This window comes from Cygnus atratus, unplaced genomic scaffold, assembly GCF_013377495.2.
Source record: "Cygnus atratus isolate AKBS03 ecotype Queensland, Australia unplaced genomic scaffold, CAtr_DNAZoo_HiC_assembly HiC_scaffold_51, whole genome shotgun sequence".
Lineage (NCBI taxonomy): Eukaryota > Metazoa > Chordata > Aves > Anseriformes > Anatidae > Cygnus > Cygnus atratus.
In genome coordinates this window covers 117,133-137,408 of record NW_026110117.1, presented here as the reverse complement: position 1 = coordinate 137,408, position 20,276 = coordinate 117,133, and the positions used below count along the sequence as shown (strand labels likewise).

Here is a 20,276-nt window from a genome sequence, read left to right as displayed (position 1 = left end):
GAGGTGCTTGGGTCCTCCGAGGAAGACAGGTTGGTGGTGTGGGGAGACTGTTGGGTGCTCCAGGGAGATGCCTGTGTGCTGCATGGAGAAGCCTGGGTACCCTCGGGACGTGGTTGTGTGTGCCTAAGGGAGATGTTGGTGTGAACCAGGGCAATGCTTTGCTTCTCCAGGGAGGATCTTGTTGCACCTCCCTGGGGCACCTTCACACGATTCCCAGAAAGCCAAGCATTCCTTTGGAGCTGCAAAGCACGTCCCTGGGGCATACACCCTGGACAAAAATAACACAAGCTTGTTTCCAGAAAACCAATGCTTCTCATCTGAGGAAACACATATCTCCCCAAAGCACCCAAGCATCGTTCTCGAGCATTCAGCAATCTCGTTGGCTCACCCGAGCATCTCAACGGGCCAAGCAAGCACCTGCCCAGGGAACTCTACAACACTCTTGGAGCACTCAGGGCAGTCCCTGGAGGACAAAAATTGCTCTCTGCAGTACTCAAGCACCTCCTGGGGCACCAAAGTATCTCCTAGGGGAATAGGAGCGTCTTCCTAGAGAGCCCAAGGACATGCCCAGGGCACACATGCACCTCCCTCCCCAGAGCACATAGGCATATCCCTGCTGCTCCCAAGGTTCTCCCCTGCTCACTCAGGCATCTCCCTGCAGGTCCTAAAGCATCTTGGTGGAACACGCAAGCACCTCCCTGGGCACACCACCCATCTTGGTGGACCTGCCAAGCATTTTGTCAGGTTTGTCAAGGTTTGTCAGTGACACAAAATGTGTCAGATTCACCTCCAAGACAAAAATATTTCTGGCATCTTCCATAAACCTCACAGGTAATGAATACCAAATAATTCTTGAAGTTTTAATTAAAAGTGTTGGGTGTTTTTATTTCTTTGTTTGCTTCTTGTCCATGTTTGGCAAGTTTTCCTTTTCTTGTTAAAGGTCCACACATATGCTTTTCTCCTTCTCTAGCTTGGAAAGTTCTCTTATAAAGAGATCTTCTATTTCCAGCTGCTTTCTCTACTCTTCTGTTAAGAGGAATCCTCCTGGTTTGTGTCTTGTCCTTGTCTCTGGGTTTGCTTGGCCAGGTGTGTGTCTCAGCACTTCTGCTGAGCCTTCGCCAGCTCCATTGCCCTTCTTTTGCACGAGGCAAAGCAGAGGACTTGAGGTGAGCAGCCTTGGGCCTGCTGAGGGACCTGCTTGGAGGATTCCTTTGGGATATGGCCCCCCCTCCCTGCAGAGAGGAGGGGTGCAGGGAGATGGTTGATGTTTGAGCATCGACTGATAGAATGGACTGGGGTGGAAGGGACCTTCAAGGTCATCTAATTCCACCCCTCCTGCCACGGGCAGGGACACCTTCCACCAGACCAGCTTGCTCAAAGCCCCATCCAACCTGGCCTTGAAATCTTTCTGGGATGGGGCATCCACAGTTTCTCTGGTAAACCTCTTCCTAGGACTCACCACCCTGATAAGAAAAGAATTTCTTCCTCATATCTAAGCTAAATCTGCCCTTCTTTGGGATTCAAACCATTGCTCCTCCTGCTGAAGGGATCCATATTCCATGTCTGTCTGTGTAGGTATATGTTTTCCCAGAAAATACCCTAGCATACAAAGAGCCCAACACACATTCCCTCTGGTCCTGGCTTTGCTCGCTTTGTAGTGTCATTGGGTGTTTCAGAGACAGTTCTCATGGTAATTCTTGCCTGGATCAGAAATTCCACTGACCAAGGACCTCCCTTAGTGCCTGTAGAGTCCTGACACTCCTCACGCTGTTATCTTGTGAGAGTCACCATCATCAGGGTGAGCCATCAGCACCCAACTATGAACAGGTGACACAAGGGAGCTTCAGGGCAGGGGGACGTTGGGAATCTCCAGCCTTCAGCCAACAGAAACCCCCTGCAGGTGGCAAGGAGACGTGGCCAGTGCTGCACGTGGGGCAGAATACCTGCATCCATCAGGGCAGGCTTGGACGTGAGCAGCTGAGAGGGGACCCTGAGGAGAAGGCCTGGGTGCTACGAGGACACCATAGGAGCCAGTGGGACATGCTGACAGGGAGCAAGGCCAGCTCCTTACAGGGCTGCACTAGGGGGAGCGGGGGCCACCCAGACCACTTGGGTTATTGTCCCCCTCGACTCAGTGCTGCTGTGGCTACCTCTGGAGCAGGGTGGCCCAGGCTGAGGGACCTGGGCTCCTTTGGCCCTGTGTCGTGCAGGCTCTGGGCAGAAGAGAAGTAGGCTGAGACTGCTTGAGGGGTGGTTGCAGTGATGGTGGAGTTTTTCCTCTTTGTACGAAAGAGCATGGGAAAGAAAGAACATCACAAAATTGAGATTCGGGGTGGTGAGATGGGGGCTGAGGTGAAATATTTCTTGAAGAGCAGAGCTGTGGTGCAAGAGGTCACCCAGAGGGTGTTGGGATCAGCCCCTGGCTTTGTGTTTCATGGACTACTGAGGGCAGATGGAGAGACATCAGTCAAGGCAGGGAGGTGCAAGGTGGGGAAGCAAGGTGGCTATCTAAGTCCTGCAGGGAAACAGGTGCAGACACACAACAGCATTGGACAGCCTGTGATGGTTATTGCTAAGGATCCTTTGCAAGATGAAAGCCCCCGACAGAGCCAACAGCTTTGTCTGCTGGGCTCTGGCTCTTGTCTCTGTCAGTGAGGCCTATGAGGAGACACCTCATCCTTACAGCATTAGGGTCTCAATGCCTCCTCATCCCCCTCCAGGAGCCTAGGAGATGTCCTCCTGTAGCCTTGTACTTGGCATTGGCCCCTTACCCACTGTGCACTGACCCAGGAAGAGCCCTAAACCCCGCTGGAGGGAAAGGATCTCCCTTCCCAGAGGCTGGGGTCACTCCTGCTTGAATGACACAGCTGGCCTCCAGAACAGCATTTTCCTCCTAAAAGGGCCGTACATGAACGCTCACGTCATCTTTTGGATTTGCCGTCACATCAGAACTTGCTCGAAGAGAGTCCCAAATGCTCCCTGGACATAGGATGTGCTGGGAGAAGAGCAGGGCCTGTCCAGGGGCAGGGGAGACATGGGAACAGAAACCCTTTGCTGCTGCTGCTACCTGCAGGCACATCGTACGCCCATGGAGAGAGGAACAAGAGCGAGCACAAAGGCCATCAGCTATCCGTAGGGGTGTCATGAAGACCAGTGGGGCAGAGTGTCTTCAGGTCCCTTCATCCTGAGAGTAACAACCATGGGGCATGTGCCTGAATAGCACAGAACAGTCCAGGTGGAAGGTACCTTCAGAGACCGTCTAGTCCAAAGAGCAAGACCTGAATGCAGCTCTGAGATGTGCTTCCTTGAACCTCCGAGGTCCCTGTGCCCATTCCTCGTGCCTTGGGGCATCTCAGAGGAGGGCAGAGCAGGGCGATGCACCGCAGGGCTGAGGTGCCTCCCAGCCTCCGGCAGTGGCTGCAGGAGCCAGAGGCACCCTGCAAGTGTGCAGTGCACTGCCTGTGTGTGTGCAAGGCAGGGACTCGTGTCTCTGAACAGCGCAGTGTGTATGAGCAGTACATGAGGCCAGCTCAGACGTGGGCACCTCACAGAGCCCTGACATTTCTCTGTGCAGAACTCCAGTAATTACCCCCAGAACTCCAGTAATTACCCCCAGTGTTCCCATGAGATTTCTGTCACCCTCCTTGCACAGGTTCATTGCAAATGCCTCTCTCTGACATATCACGCTACCCTGCCTTCTGGACTGGTGGCCACAGCAAACTGGTGGCTGTTGGTGACAGCCAACATGGCTTCACTAAGGGCAGATCGTGCCTGACAAATCTGGTGGCCTTCTACGATGGGCTTACAGCATTGGTGGAGAGGGGAAGAGCAACTCACGTCATGAACCTTGACTTGTGCAAATCATTTGACACTGGCCCACACGATATCCTCGTCTCTCAATTGGAGAGACATGGATGTGATGGATGGATCACCTGGCGGGTAAGGAATTGGCTGGATGGTCACCCTCAAGGAGCTGGAGTCTACAGCTCAATGTCCAAGTGGAGGTCAGTAAAGAGTGGTGTTCCTCAGGGGTCAGTATTGGCATCAGCGCTGTTTTAACACTTTGTCAGTGACATGGACAGTGTGATTGAGTGCAGTCTCAGCGAGTATGCTGATGACACCAAGCTGGGTGGTGCAGTCGATACACTGGAGGGAAGGGCTGATATGCGGATGGACCTGGACAGGCTTGAGAGATTTTCCTGTGAGAACCTCATGAGGTTCCCAAAGGCCAAGTGCAAGGTCCTGCAACTGGATTGGGGCAATCGCAAGCACAAATACCGGCTGGGTGGAGAATGGCTAGAGAGCAGCTCTGAGGAGAAGGACCTGGGGTGTCGGTGGATGAGAAGCTCAACCTGTGCCGGCAATGTGAGTTTGCAGCCCAGAAAGCCAACTGTATTCTGGGCTGCATCAAAGAAGTTTGGCCCAAAGGTTGAGAGAGGTGATTCTCTCCTTCCACTCCGCTCTCGGGAGACCCCTCCTGGACCCCTCCTCAATGCCTCCTCATCCCCCTCCAGGAGCCTAGGAGATGTCCTCCTGTAGCCTTGTACTTGGCACTGCCCTTACCCACTGCGCACTGACCCAGGAAGAGCCCTAAACCCCGCTGGAGGGACAGGATCTCCCTTCCCAGAGGCTGGGGTCTGGGCCCAACTTCATGGGACACATCAAGGGTTCCTCAGCATCAGGGCCACCTTTCCTGGGCCTTGGTCTCCCCGTCATCACTGCCTGCACTTTTCTGCTCTAACAAGTCCATGGGGAGGCTTTGTCAGTAATGTCCCTCAGTGGGACCGTTAACACTGTGAGAGGCTTTGGAGTTTGCATCAGGCTTGGACTACTTGAGAAGCTGCTTCAGCCACCCAGGAGCAGCTCCTCTGCCAGGCGCAGCAGGGCTGGGGGCACTGCCTGCAGCTGGCATGGGGAGAGGAGAGAAGGGGGAGAGAGGTTCAGGGCAGCCTGGCATAGAAAGGCAGGGGAGAGCTGGCCGAGGGAGAAATCCTCACAGCCACCTCCCCACGGTAAGTGTCCGGGTGCAGGGCAATGCCGCTGCGCACCCTGCCAGGCTCTCCTGGAGCTGGCACATCCCTCAGGCGATGGCAGCTGTCAGGAGGACGCTCGGTGGTGGAGTTGAAGGGCACGCAGGGCTTGTGTGCTGCAGGGTCAGCGTGCAGGGCCCGAGGGCTCCCTTCTCTTGGGGCCGGCTGCAGGCTGTGCAGCCGGGGGTGCAGGCAGGGGTGCCCAGGGCTGTGGTGCAGAGCAGGGTCCCTGCTGTGCCCCAGGGGCTGTGTGGCGGGGCAGGGCCTCTGCCGCCTGCCAGGCTCAGCACTCAGCCTGCCCGGGGAGCTGCCCAGGGGCTGCGGGGAGAAGCTGCGGGTGGAAGGAGCCCCCCCGGCATGGCACGGCAGGGCATGGGAGGGTCCTGGGGGATGGTAATGGAGTAGCAGCATCTGTATTGGAGACAAGGGCTCCTCAAGCACTGCTGCAGGTCGGTGAGCAACCTCAAAAAAAAATCTCTTCACACACCTCAGCCTACAGACGGTACCAACATCATCTTTGTTATTTCCTGAGGAATTATTTGACCTTCTCCTCATGACCTGCAAACTGGGGAGATGTCCCTGGCCAATGGGCTTCTCTGATCACTTTGGGTTCCCTTTTACCTGTTAACGTAGACCAGGTCTGACTGCTGTAGAGCCCACAGCAGAGCTCCCTGCTTCTTGTGGCACTCTCAGAGCACCAGAGGTAAGCCAAGGAGCTGCATCCATCTCTTCCTGAAATCAATGAGGCAGAGTACGTTGTGTTTGTGGGTGTTCTGTGAGACATGCAATGGGCTTTGCTCAGAGGTCTAAATTTTGCACTCTTTTTTTCAACAGACAACCTTATCCAGAGGCAGGAAATGTGTAACAGCAGCTCCATCACCGAGTTCCTCCTGCTGGCATTCGCAGACACGCGGGAGCTGCAGCTCCTGCACTTTGGGCTCTTCCTGGGCATCTGCCTGGCTGCCCTCCTGGGCAACGGCCTCATCCTCACCGCCATAGCTTGTGACCACCGCCTCCACACCCCCATGTACTTCTTCCTCCTCAACCTCGCCCTCCTCGACTTGGGCTCCATCTCCACTTCTGTCCCCAAAGCCATGGCCAATGCCCTCTGGGACACCAGGGCCATTTCCTACCCAGGATGTGCTGTACAGGTCTTATTTGCTAGTCTTCTTGATTTCAGCAGAATTATCTCTTCTCACCATCATGGCCTATGACCGCTACGTTGCCATCTGCCAGCCCCTGCACTACGGGACCCTCCTGGGCAGCAGAGCCTGTGCCACCATGGCAGCAGCTGCCTGGGGCAGTGGCTTTCTCCACGCTGTGCTGCACACTGCCAATACATTTTCACTGCCCTCTCTGCAATGGCAATTCCCTCAACCAGTTCTTCTGTGAAATCCCCCAGATCCTCAAGCTCTCCTGCTCAGACTCCTACCTCAGGGAAGTTCAAGTCCTTGTGGTTACTGCTTCTCTGTTTGGGAGGTGCTTTGTTTTCATTGCTACTGTCCTATGTGCAGATCTTCAGGGCTGTGCTGAGGATCCCCTCGCAGCAGGGACGGCACAAAGCCTTTTCCACGTGCCTCCCTCACCTGGCTGTGGTCTCCCTCTTTATGAGCACCAGTCATTTTTGCCCACCTGAAGCCCCCCTCCATTATCCTCCCCTTCCCTGGATCTTGTTCTGGCATTCCTGTACTTGCAGTGGTGCCTCCAGCAGTGAACCCCTTCATCTACAGCATGAGGAACCAGGAGATCAAGGATTGCCATAGTGGAAACTGATGACCAGGTGTTTTTCATAACCAATAAACATTCTTGCCTCTCTTCTTCTGAAAACAACCGAAAACGTTACTCATGATAGGCCATACGTGTCCTTTGTTCTTGTGTTGCTGTTACTTTCCACTAATATTCTGAGTAATTTTGTTCACTTAGAAATAACATTCTTCATTTTGGTTTTCCATGTAAACCAAATAAAGAAACATTTTTTCTTATATCCTTCCTCTGAGGCCTTTTCAGTGGCTGCAGGGACAGTGCCTGTGTGCAGAGGTGGAGGGGAAAAGAGTGGTGGCCCAGCAGTCCAGCCCGGGAGCACCAGTACTGGGTCCAGGCAGAGCTGCTCTCCTGCCACTGCCACCCTCTCCTGCTGAGCCCTGCTGCCGGTGTAAGGCCTGGCTGCTCCTGTAGCTTGGTGCCAGTGTTGCTGTGTGGCCAGTGCTGGGACCGTGGGCAGGGACAGGCAGTGGGCACTTGAGTGACACAGCTGGCCTCCAGAACAGCATTTCCCTCCTAAAAGGGCCGTGCCTGAACGCTCACGTCATCTTTCGGAGTTGCCGTCACATCAGAACTTGCTCAAAGAGAGTCCCAAATGCTCCCTGGACATAGGATGTGCTGGGAGAAGAGCAGGGCCTGTCCAGGGGCAGGGGAGACATGGGAACAGAAACCCTTTGCTGCTGCTGCTACCTGCAGGCACATCGTACGCCCATGGAGAGAGGAACAAGAGCGAGCACAAAGGCCATCAGCTATCCGTAGGGGTGTCATGAAGACCAGTGGGGCAGAGTGTCTTCAGGTCCCTTCATCCTGAGAGTAACAACCATGGGGCATGTGCCTGAATAGCACAGAACAGTCCAGGTGGAAGGTACCTTCAGAGACCGTCTAGTCCAAAGAGCAAGACCTGAATGCAGCTCTGAGATGTGCTTCCTTGAACCTCCGAGGTCCCTGTGCCCATTCCTCGTGCCTTGGGGCATCTCAGAGGAGGGCAGAGCAGGGCGATGCACCGCAGGGCTGAGGTGCCTCCCAGCCTCCGGCAGTGGCTGCAGGAGCCAGAGGCACCCTGCAAGTGTGCAGTGCACTGCCTGTGTGTGTGCAAGGCAGGGACTCGTGTCTCTGAACAGCGCAGTGTGTATGAGCAGTACATGAGGCCAGCTCAGACGTGGGCACCTCACAGAGCCCTGACATTTCTCTGTGCAGAACTCCAGTAATTACCCCCAGAACTCCAGTAATTACCCCCAGTGTTCCCATGAGATTTCTGTCACCCTCCTTGCACAGGTTCATTGCAAATGCCTCTCTCTGACATATCACGCTACCCTGCCTTCTGGACTGGTGGCCACAGCAAACTGGTGGCTGTTGGTGACAGCCAACATGGCTTCACTAAGGGCAGATCGTGCCTGACAAATCTGGTGGCCTTCTACGATGGGCTTACAGCATTGGTGGAGAGGGGAAGAGCAACTCACGTCATGAACCTTGACTTGTGCAAATCATTTGACACTGGCCCACACGATATCCTCGTCTCTCAATTGGAGAGACATGGATGTGATGGATGGATCACCTGGCGGGTAAGGAATTGGCTGGATGGTCACCCTCAAGGAGCTGGAGTCTACAGCTCAATGTCCAAGTGGAGGTCAGTAAAGAGTGGTGTTCCTCAGGGGTCAGTATTGGCATCAGCGCTGTTTTAACACTTTGTCAGTGACATGGACAGTGTGACTTGAGTGCAGTCTCAGCGAGTATGCTGATGACACCAAGCTGGGTGGTGCAGTCGATACACTGGAGGGAAGGGCTGATATGCGGATGGACCTGGACAGGCTTGAGAGATTTTCCTGTGAGAACCTCATGAGGTTCCCAAAGGCCAAGTGCAAGGTCCTGCAACTGGATTGGGGCAATCGCAAGCACAAATACCGGCTGGGTGGAGAATGGCTAGAGAGCAGCTCTGAGGAGAAGGACCTGGGGTGTCGGTGGATGAGAAGCTCAACCTGTGCCGGCAATGTGAGTTTGCAGCCCAGAAAGCCAACTGTATTCTGGGCTGCATCAAAGAAGTTTGGCCCAAAGGTTGAGAGAGGTGATTCTCTCCTTCCACTCTGCTCTCGGGAGACCCCTCCTGGATTGCTGCATTCAGCTCTGGGGCCCCAAACTCAAGGAGGACATGGAAGTATTAGAAGGAGTCTAGAAGAGGCCAAAATGTGTGAAGAGGCTGGCTGTGGGTCCCCTCTGCTGCAGCCGCCTGACGGAGTGTGGCAGAAGGAGGGCAGGCAGGGCTCGTGGCAACCACAGCTCACGGTTGCCTTGCCACAGGCTGCTGCAGAGCTTGGGCATGGCCACCACAGCCCCAGCTCCTTGCAAGGCACCACAGCTGCTGGGACAAAGGCATATCCTGATACAGAGCCAAAAGAAATGGAGGTCATTGATGAATAAGCTGAACAAGACTGGACCCAGTACTGACCCCTGGGGGACACCAGTAGCTACAGGCCTCCAACTAGACTCCGTACCACTGAGCACAACCTTCCGAGCTCTGCCATCCACCCAATTATCAATCCACCTCACTGTCCACTCATGTAGGCCATGCTTCCTGAGCTTGTCTATGAGGATGTTATGGGAAACAGTGTCGGAAGCCTTTCTGAAGTCAAGGAACACCACATTCACTGCTCTCCCCTCATCTACCCAGCTAGTCATTCTCATCACAGAAGGCTATCAGGTTAGTTAAGCATGATTTTCCCTTCCCATTCCTAGTATGGTCTGGGGACCAACCTGCTCCTGACAAATAGTCCTTGCGGCACAGAACCCCACCTGGAGCAGCTCCCAAAGAGCCCGTTTTTCACTGCCTGTGGAGAAACCCACACAGGACCAGCCCAGGAAGGTCAGCACCCCACGAGAGGGACCCCACACCAGAGCAGGGGGGAGAGCGACTGTGAAGGAGCAGTGGAAACAAAGCACCATGGACTGATGGCAGCCCCCACTCCCAGCCCCGCTGCGCCACTCAGGGCAGGGAAGAGGTGGAAGAGAGTGGATGAGGGAAGGTGCCCCCAGCTTGTTTTTCTGTTCCTCTCTGTTCCCATCAGCAATAGGTAATCAATTTTATTAATCTTCCTATGCCAAGTCTGTTTTGCCCGTAACAATAATTGTAGAGTGATCCCTGTTGAGGTACACTTGAGGAACCCTTGAGGTACACTTCTTCATTTATCAGGGAACTGGCTTTCTGGGAAGGCCCTGACTCCCCTGTTCTGAATTTATAACAGCAATCTCTCCTCCTTCTTCCACTCTGCATACTCCTATTTGAAGTGACTGGGCTGGCCACACTTAAAACATCTTCTCAAAGCCTGTCCCTGCCAGGATTTAGGCTGCAACACAGGTAGCTTTCCTTGTCTGCCATTCCTTCGTCTCTCTTCCTCTCCTTGCCCTCCTAGGCCCTCTATCTCCAACCCTCTGCCTCACTACCCAGTATGCTGTGAATACCATTTGTTTCACTCTCTGCTTTTCCTTCTCATCTCCCCTCCCGGCATACACCTTCATACTACCAGCACTGTTCACTCCATCCTCCCACCTTCTGGAGCTTTTTCTGTGTATCTGACCAGGCTTTAATCACAAAATGAACTTTAAAGAGCCCTTGGGCTACTGGGTCCTCAGGATTCATCCCTGAGTACTTTCTAATTCTGACCCCGAGTCTCTCATAGGATTTCTATGTTGTGGGTTGTTATTATTGTAGTTAGCTAAATGGATATTTCTGCTCTATCGGAAGTACTCTTGGTCCGGGGGGGGTGTTAGTTCTTACCCATTCTTGCACAGCTGCCTGCTGAATCATTCCCCCCCCTAAACATTCTTCTCCAATGAATAACATACTCAAGATTGATGTTTCCCGCCCAGGAATACAAATTCAGGCTTTTGAAACAGATTTGACTGTTCTGCTAGTCCTATAGGGTCCTCAGTTAAAGACTTTGTTTCTTAAAAAAACACACACACACAAAAAAATCTTAAATCTCCTAATCTCTCTGCTGGTAAGGGCGGAGTTCACATAACGTATCTGTCCTAGTCCCACTGGAACCTCCCTAAGAGGATACACAGTTAGTTTTAGTACTGTTAGTACTACAGTGAGTACTGTAGGTTCACAAGCTACTCGACGCTCCTCTATACCATATATGTAAAATTTTTCTTTTTTCCAACCCTTCAATTTCTCCCTTTTTGCCTTTTTTTTTTCTTCTTTTTTTTTCCCTCTCTTATGTTTTGAGAACCTGTGATCTTTGTTTTACTGTTCCCACACTGCTCATCCTGTTTTTCTCAAGCTTCCACCTTGTTTTGAAACAGTGAGGCCTTCTACTGCCAATTAACTACTTAGCATTTCTCCTTATTATGACTACACAACTACCTTGGAATACAGAAAATTAGTTCTCTACTGCAAAAACACAACTTATTTTCTCACATCTTTGAGCAAGTTCTGATGTGATGGCAACTCCGAAAGATGACGTGAGCGTTCAGGCACGGCCCTTTTAGGAGGGAAATGCTGTTCTGGAGGCCAGCTGTGTCACTCAAGTGCCCACTGCCTGTCCCTGCCCACGGTCCCAGCACGGCCACACAGCAACACTGGCACCAAGCTACAGGAGCAGCCAGGCCTTACACCGGCAGCAGGGTTCAGCAGGAGAGGGTGGCAGTGGCAGGAGAGCAGCTCTGCCTGGACCCAGCGCTGGTGCTCCCGGGCTGGACTGCTGGGCCACCACTCTTTTCCCCTCCACCTCTGCACACAGGCACTGTCCCTGCAGCCACAGAAAAGGCCTCAGAGCAAGGACATAAGACAAAAAGGCTACTTGAATTGGTTTAAATACACAAGCAAAATGAAGAATTATATTTCTTTAGTGGACAATATTTGGTAAATATAAATGGAAAAAAACAACAACAACACAAGAACATAAGGACCCAGTGGCTTCGTCTATCATGAGGAACATTACGAGTGTTTTCAGAAGAAGAGAGGCAAGAATGTTATTGGTTATGAAAAACACCTGGTCATCAGTTTCCACATGGCAACCTTGATCTCCTGGTTCCTCATGCTGTAGATGAAGGGGTTCACTGCTGGAGGCACCACCAAGTACAGAAATGCCAGAACAAGATCCAGGGAAGGGGAGGAAATGGAGGGGGGCTTCAGGTGGGCAAAAGTGACTGTGCTCATAAAGAGGGAGACCACAGCCAGGTGAGGGAGGCACGTGGAAAAGGCTTTGTGCCGTCCCTGCTGCGAGGGGATCCTCAGCACAGCCCTGAAGATCTGCACATAGGACAGAGCAATGAAAACAAAGCACCCCCCAAACAGAGAAGCAGTAACCACAAGAACTTGAACTTCCCTGAGGTAGGAGTCTGAGCAGGAGAGCTTGAGGATCTGGGGGATTTCACAGAAGAACTGGTTGAGGGAATTACCATTGCAGAGAGGGAGTGAAAATGTATTGGCAGTGTGCAGCACAGCGTGGAGAAAGCCACTGCCCCAGGCAGCTGCTGCCATGGTACAAGCTCTGCTGCCCAGGAGGGTCTCATAGTGCAGGGGCTGGCAGATGGCAATGTAGCGGTCGTAGGACATGACAGTGAGAAGAGAAAGTTCTGCTAAATTGAAAAAGATAATCAGAAAGAGCTGTGCAGCACATCCCACATATGAAATGGCCCTGGTGTTCCAGAGGAAATTGGCCATGGCTTTGGGGACAGAAGTGGAGATGGAGCCCAAGTCAAGGAGGGCGAGGTTGAGGAGGAAGAAGTACATGGGGGTGTGGAGGAGGTGGTCACAAGCTATGGCGGTGAGGATGAGGCCGTTGCCCAGGAGGGCAGCCAGGTAGATGCCCAGGAAGAGCCCAAAGTGCAGGAGCTGCAGCTCCCGCATGTCTGCTAATGCCAGCAGGAGAAACTCGGTGATGGAGCTGCTGTTACACATTTCTTGCCTCTGAGCAAGGGAGCCTGTCCAAAAGAAGCAAAGACAGTGCAAAATTTAAGGACTTTTCTGACGAAAATCCATTGCATGTCTCAACAAACACCACAAACACAACATACTGCCTCACGCATTTCAAGACGATCTTTCTGCCGCTCCTTGTCTTTTCTCTGGTTGGTGCTCTGAGGGTGCCACAAGAAGCAGGGGACTGTGCTGTGGGCTGTGCAGCAGTCAGTCCTGGTCTGCAGCAACAGGTAAAAGGGAACCCGGAGTGATCTGAGAAGTCCACAGGCCGGGGACATGTCTCTGCTGCAGGACGTGAGGAGAAGGTTAAATAATTCCCTTAAGAAACAACAAAGGTGATGTTGGTACCGTCTGTATGCTGATGTGTGTGAGGTGCCTCAGAGCAGCAGCAATGCTCAAGGAGCCTTGAGGAATCTCTAGTACAGATGTTACTACTCCATTACCATCCTTCTGCCTCAGCACATGGGCAGGAAAATGAAGCAGATTCTAAGAAGTGCACTGCCTTCAGGTAGCTCTTGGCGGCCAGTTCTGCTGTGCAGTGCCCTGGGGAGGTGTGGGGCTGTGAGCAGCCTGCAGAAAGTGCGTTCTCTTTGCAGGCAGCCCCTGCCATCCCCTTCCTCTGTCCAAGACCCTGGGAAAAGCCCCGGGGGTGCTGTGGGGCTGTGAGCAGCCTGCCCCAAGAAGCAGGATCTAGGCAGCAGCAGGACCCAGCCCTGCCCTGCCCTGCCCTGCCGTGCCGTGCCATGCCAGGGGGGCTCCTTCCACCCGCAGCTTCTCCCCGCAGCCCCTGGGCAGCTCCCCTGGGCAGGCTGAGTGCTGAGCCTGGCAGGCGGCAGAGGCCCTGCCCCGGCACACAGCCCCTGGGGCACAGCAGGGACCCTGCTCTGCACCACAGCCCTGGGCACCCCTGCCTGCACCCCCGGCTGCACAGCCTGCAGCCGGCCCCAAGAGAAGGGAGCCCTCGGGCCCTGCACGCTGACCCTGCAGCACACAAGCCCTGCGTGCCCTTCAACTCCACCACCGAGCGTCCTCCTGACAGCTGCCATCGCCTGAGGGATGTGCCAGCTCCAGGAGAGCCTGGCAGGGTGCGCAGCGGCATTGCCCTGCACCCGGACACTTACCGTGGGGAGGTGGCTGTGAGGATTTCTCCCTCGGCCAGCTCTCCCCTGCCTTTCTATGCCAGGCTGCCCTGAACCTCTCTCCCCCTTCTCTCCTCTCCCCATGCCAGCTGCAGGCAGTGCCCCCAGCCCTGCTGCGCCTGGCAGAGGAGCTGCTCCTGGGTGGCTGAAGCAGCTTCTCAAGTAGTCCAAGTCTGATGCAAACTCCAAAGCCTCTCACAGTGTTAACGGTCCCACTGAGGGACATTACTGACAAAGCCTCCCCATGGACTTGTTAGAGCAGAAAAGTGCAGGCAGTAATGACGGGGAGACCAAGGCCCAGGAAAGCTGGCCCTGATGCTGAGGAACCCTTGATGTGTCCCATGAAGTCGGGCCCTGACCCCAGCCTCTGGGAAGGGAGATCCTCCAGCGGGGTTTAGGGCTCTTCCTGGGTCAGTGCACAGTGGGTAAGGGGCAATGCCAAGTACAAGGCTACAGGAGGACATCTCCTAGGCTCCTGGAGGGGGATGAGGAGGCATTGAGACCCTAATGCTGTAAGGATGAGGTGTCTCCTCATAGGCCTCACTGACAGAGACAAGAGCCAGAGCCCAGCAGACAAAGCTGTTGGCTCTGTCGGGGGCTTTCATCTTGCAAAGGATCCTTAGCAATAACCATCACAGGCTGTCCCATGCTGTTGCGTGTCTGCACCTGTTTCCCTGCAGGACTTAGATATCCACCTTGCTTCCCCACCTTGCACCTCCCTGCCTTGACTGATGTCTCTCCATCTGCCCTCAGTAGTCCATGAAACACAAAGCCGGGGCTGATCCCGACACCCTCTGGGTGATGTCTTGCACCACAGCTCTGCTCTTCGAGAAACATTTCACCTCAGCCCCCATCTCACCACCCCGAATCTCAATTTTGTGATGTTCTTTCTTTCTCATGCTCTTTTGTACAAAGAGGAAAAACTCCACCATCACTGCAACCACCCCTCAAGCAGTCTCAGCCTACTTCTCTTCTGCCCAGAGCCTGCACGACACAGGGCCAAAGGAGCCCAGGTCCCTCAGCCTGGGCCACCCTGCTCCAGAGGTAGCCACAGCAGCACTGAGTCGAGGGGGACAATAACCCAAGTGGTCTGGGTGGCCCCCGCTGCCCCTAGTGCAGCCCCGTAAGGAGCTGGCCTTGCTCCCTGTCAGCATGTCCCACTGGCTCCTATGGTGTCCTTGTAGCACCCAGGCCTTCTCCTCAGGGTCCCCTCTCAGCTGCTCACGTCCAAGCCTGCCCTGATGGATGCAGGTATTCTGCCCCACGTGCAGCACTGGCCACGTCTCCTTGCCACCTGCAGGGGGTTCCTGTTGGCTGAAGGCTGGAGATTCCCAAGGTCCCCCTGCCCTGAAGCTCCCTTGTGTCACCTGTTCATGGTTGGGTGCCAATGGCTCACCCTGATGGTGGTGACTCTCACAAGATAACAGCGTGAGGAGTGTCAGGACTCTACAGGCACTAAGGGAGGTCCTTGGTCAGTGGATTTTCCGACCCAGGCAGGAATTACCATGAGAACTGTCTCTGAAACACCCAATGACACTACAAAGCGAGCAAAGCCAGGACCAGAGGGAACGTGCGTTGGGCTCTTTGTATGCTAGGGTATTTTCTGGGAAAACATATACCTGTACAGACACACGTACAATATGGATCCCTCCAGCAGCTGGACTTGGGCCCTCTGTCTAGCCAGTAGCTTGCCCCACAATCCCCTCCCATTCCCTAAACTCACAAACTCTAACGAGTCTCCTGTTCAGAATTACTGAGCCTTTGATGCTGGGAGGCAGCAAGCTCCCACCATTTATCTGCCTCCTTCTCCTGTTTATTTTCGTCAGGAGTTCCTTTCTCATTTGTGCCAGCCTCCTGCCACTTGGCTGACTTCCCGTGTGTCAGGTTGGACTGTTCATGAGCTTGACGAGGAGATGATAGACCAAGGATGGAGTAATGGTTTGAATCCCAAAGAAGGGTAGATTTAGATGAGGTATGAGGAAGAAATTCTTTTCTTATCAGGGTGGTGAGTCCTAGGAAGAGGTTTACCAGAGAAACTGTGGATGCCCCATCCCAGAAAGTGTTCAAGGGCCAGGTTGGATGGGGCTTTGAGCAAGCTGGTCTGGTGGAAGGTGTCCCTGCCCGTGGCAGGAGGGGTGGAATTAGATGACCTTGAAGGTCCCTTCCACCCCAGTCCATTCTATCAGTCGATGCTCAAACATCAACCATCTCCCTGCACCCCTCCTCTCTGCAGGGAGGGGGGGGCCATATCCCAAAGGAATCCTCCAAGCAGGTCCCTCAGCAGGCCCAAGTCTGCTCACCTCAAGTCCTCTGCTTTGCCTTGTTCCCCTCTCTCAGCATCCTCAGCTCTTCTCACCTCTTTCAAATCCCTGAGCACTTCGTGTTGAGCTCTAAGGATGAGGTCCTGCAGGTCACCTCCCCTCACTGGCTCCTCAGTCACCCGTGTCAGCCAGATGTCACCAAGGAGCTCCCAAATCAGGATCCAACCTGGATCCCCCATGGGCAGCAGCTCCTGCCAGGTCACCTGCTCCTGCGTGGGCTCCTCTCCACGGGCCCCAGGTCCAGCCTGGAATCTCCTCCGGCAGGGCTCTTCCACAGGCTGCAGCCTCCGTCGGTGCAGGTCCACCTGCTCCACCGTGGTCTCCTCCCCGGGGTGCAGCGTGGAACCCTGCTCCACCGTGGTACTCCATGGGCTGCAGGGGGACAGCCTGCTTCACCATGGTCCTCGCCACAGACCGCAGGGGACTTCTGCTCCGGCTCCTGGAGCACGTCTCCCCCTCCTTCATCAGTGACCTTAGCGCCTGCAAGGCTGTTTCTCACTCCTGTCACTCTCCCAGCTGCTGTGTGGCGCAGTGTTTTTTTTCCCCCTTTCTTAACTATGCTCTCACAGAGGCGCAAACAACATCACTTACTGGCTCGGCTCTGGTCAGCAGTGGGGCCCTTACCTAACACGGGGCAGCTTCTAGATCCTTCTCACAGAAGCCACCCCTAGGGCCCCCCGCTACCAAAACCTTGCCACGTAAATCCACTACACTCACTAGTCAGCTTTATCTGTAAGAGCCTACAGACTTGTATTTCAGAATTAGGGCCTGGAGGATGTGCCAGAAGATTAGGTGAAGAACTCATGCTATACATTTGCCTTTGGATGTGTAACTGACTAAGCAATGAATGCGTGCCTAAGTTGAAACAATAAGAGAAGAAAGACCGAGATGGTCTGGGCATGCACAAGAACTGGGTTCAACCAGTGGACATACTGAGGAGGACTACTGATGACCACCAGAGACCCCTGAAAGACCACCAGTGGAAACAAATGTGCACGTGCCAGAGACATTTACTTATTTTAATGAGTTACAGGAAATAGTATGAATATTTTAACTACTACTTGGAAATCTGATTAATATGTATGTTTCAATTGTATAGAACCGTTATAGCTTGAACAGTTCTGTAAGCACACTAGGTGGAGTGATCCCCACCAAGTCCAGCACCTCAATAAAAGAATGCCTGCTTTCTAAAACTCCAAACTGAGTCTTAGAGAGTTACTTTGACTGGCTTTTACAGTATCACCCTCGCCTCCTGCCAGCTGCTGCCCACTCAGGCTCCTGGCACAAACGTGGCCCTGCACCAACACCACTGCTCGTGCTGCCTTTGCTGCCTTGCCCTGTCCTCTCCCTTGACTCCTTGTCTCTGCCAGGCCCCACGTTCCACACCCAAACGCATCCCTTTGCTGTCATCACCCTCTCCCCTGCCCAGAGGGATGGCAGAGCCAGGGCAGGACATGGGAGAGTTAGGCCCTGTAGCGCCCATGCAGAACGCTTGTGGCAAAGTGGGAGCTGAGACTGGGCTCTGTGGTGCAGAGGAGGCCCCATGCAGAAAAGATGAGGTTAAACAGCAACTTTGCTGGGGGGGGGGGGGGGTCTGTCTCCAGCTTGTTTTGGCACGGGAGGCTTCTGGCCACAAAGGGGCAATGGGTGTGTCAGACACAACTTCTCTGGGCAACCCATTCCAGTGACAACCAGCCCTAAAGGAACCAGCTGGCTCAGGAAACCCCCTGTAGACCATGATCCCCCTCTGTGCAGCAGAACGTGCCCACCTGCAGCTGATTGCCTCTGCGAGTCCTGGCCCAGTCCCAGGGCAGCCTTCACCGAGTGTGTCCCTGGAGAAGAGCAAGGGAGCATTGCTGTGCCTGCAGGGAGGCAGAGAGGAGAAAGAGCAAGGTGTCTGTACAGGCACCTGCCTGGAGCATGCTGCACTGGGGCTGGGCCAGGCCTCTTGCTCTGGCCTGGGCAGAGGGACTGGCCTGGAGGGGCACAGGCTGAGCAACGCCGGAGAGTTACACACTGAAGAGGGAGTGGGATGAATTATTATGAGAAATTTCCACTCCGAAAGACTGGGTGGGCATTGGAACAGGTTTCCCAGGGAGATCACCGTTCCTGGGGATTTTAAAGGAAAGGCTGGAAGTGTTATCTGGGAACATGGTTTGTGGGTAATATGGGTGTTTGGGGAATGGTAGGACTAGATGGTGTTGGAGGTCTTTTCCAACCATAATGATTCTATGATTCTATGATTTTTGTGGGCAACATTAGGAGAATTAAAACTAATTTAAAGCAAACAAAGAAAATAATACTAACCAAAAGTAAACAAAACAGAAGCAAGAATAAGCACAACCAGAAAAGCACGAGAAGACAGAAGTAATGTGATGTCACATAATGAGTCACATGCAAAAAAAGTTTAGCAGATTGTTACTTTTGAAACACATCTAGTCATTAATTTCCTGAGTGCAACTTTGATCTCCTGGTTCCTCATGCTGTAGATTAGTGGATTCAATGCTGGAGGTATCACCGTGTACAGAAACGAAACCACCAGGTCCAGGAATGGGAAGGACACAGAGGGGGGCTTCAGGTAGGCAAACATGAGTGTGCTGAGAAACAGGGAGATGGAAGCCAGGTGAGGGAGGCACGTGGAAAAGGCTTTGTGCCGTCCCTGCTGCGAGGGAATCCTCAGCACAGCTCTGAAGATCTGTATGTAGGATAGAGCAATAAAAGAAAAGCATCCAATACCAAAAAAGGCACTAACCACAAGAAGCCCTACTTCCCTTGGGTAGGAGTTTGAGCAGGAAAGCTTGAGGATCTGTGGGATTTCACAGAAGAACTGGTTGAGGGCATTGCCTTGGCAGAGAGGCAGTGAAAATGTATTGGCGGTTTCCATGAGAGCATTGAGAAAGCCACTGCCCCAGGCAGCTGCTGCCATGCTGGTACAGGCTCTGGTGCCCAGGAGGGTCCCGTAGTGCAGGGGCTTGCAGGTGGCCACATAGCGGTCATAGGCCATGATGGTGAGGAGATAAAATTCCGCTGAAATGAAGAGGAGAAACAGAAGGACCTGCGCAGTACATCCTATGTAGGAAATGACCCTGGTGTCCCAGAGGGCATTGGCCATGGCTTTGGGGAGAGTGGTGGAGATGCAGCCCAGGTCGAGGAGGGCGAGGTTGAGGAGGAAGAAGTACATGCGGGTGTGGAGGCGGTGGTCGCAGACTACGGCGGTGAGGATGAGGCCGTTGCCCAGGAGGGCAGCCAGGTAGATGCCCAGGAAGAGCCCAAAGTGCAGGAGCTGCAGCTCCCGCATGTCTGCGAATGCCAGCAGGAGGAACTCGGTGATGGAGCTGCTGTTACACATTTCCTGCCTCTGGATAAGGTTGTCTGTTGAAAAAAAGAGTGCAAAATTTAGACCTCTGAGCAAAGCCCATTGCATGTCTCACAGAACACCCACAAACACAACGTACTCGGCCTCATTGATTTCAGGAAGAGATGGATGCAGCTCCTTGGCTTACCTCTGGTGCTCTGAGAGTGCCACAAGAAGCAGGGAGCTCTGCTGTGGGCTCTACAGCAGTCAGACCTGGTCTACATTAACAGGTAAAAGGGAACCCAAAGTGATCAGAGAAGCCCATTGGCCAGGGACATCTCCCCGTTTTCAGGTCATGAGGAGAAGGTCAAATAATTCCTCAGGAAATAACAAAGATGATGTTGGTACCGTCTGTAGGCTGAGGTGTGTGAAGAGATTTTTTTTTGAGGTTGCTCACCGACCTGCAGCAGTGCTTGAGGAGCCCTTGTCTCTAATACAGATGCTGCTACTCCATTACCATCCCCCAGGGCCCTCTCATGCCCTGCCGTGCCGTGCCGGGGGGGCTCCTTCCACCCGCAGCTTCTCCCCGCAGCCCCTGGGCAGCTCCCCGGGCAGGCTGAGTGCTGAGCCTGGCAGGCGGCAGAGGCCCTGCCCCGGCACACAGCCCCTGGGGCACAGCAGGGACCCTGCTCTGCACCACAGCCCTGGGCACCCCTGCCTGCACCCCCGGCTGCACAGCCTGCAGCCGGCCCCAAGAGAAGGGAGCCCTCGGGCCCTGCACGCTGACCCTGCAGCACACAAGCCCTGCGTGCC

The 20,276-nt window shown here is 53.9% G+C and overlaps 1 protein-coding gene across 1 annotated transcript; it reads right to left on the bottom strand.

Moving 5' to 3' along the window:
* Positions 1-11,847: 11,847 nt before the first annotated feature.
* Positions 11,848-12,690, bottom strand: LOC118261367 (olfactory receptor 14C36-like; the record flags this gene model as incomplete). Its single annotated transcript, XM_035572188.2, has 1 exon — positions 11,848-12,690. A coding segment is annotated over exon 1 (843 nt), but the record flags the coding sequence as incomplete, so codon positions are not given.
* Between the last annotated feature and the right edge of the window lie 7,586 nt (positions 12,691-20,276).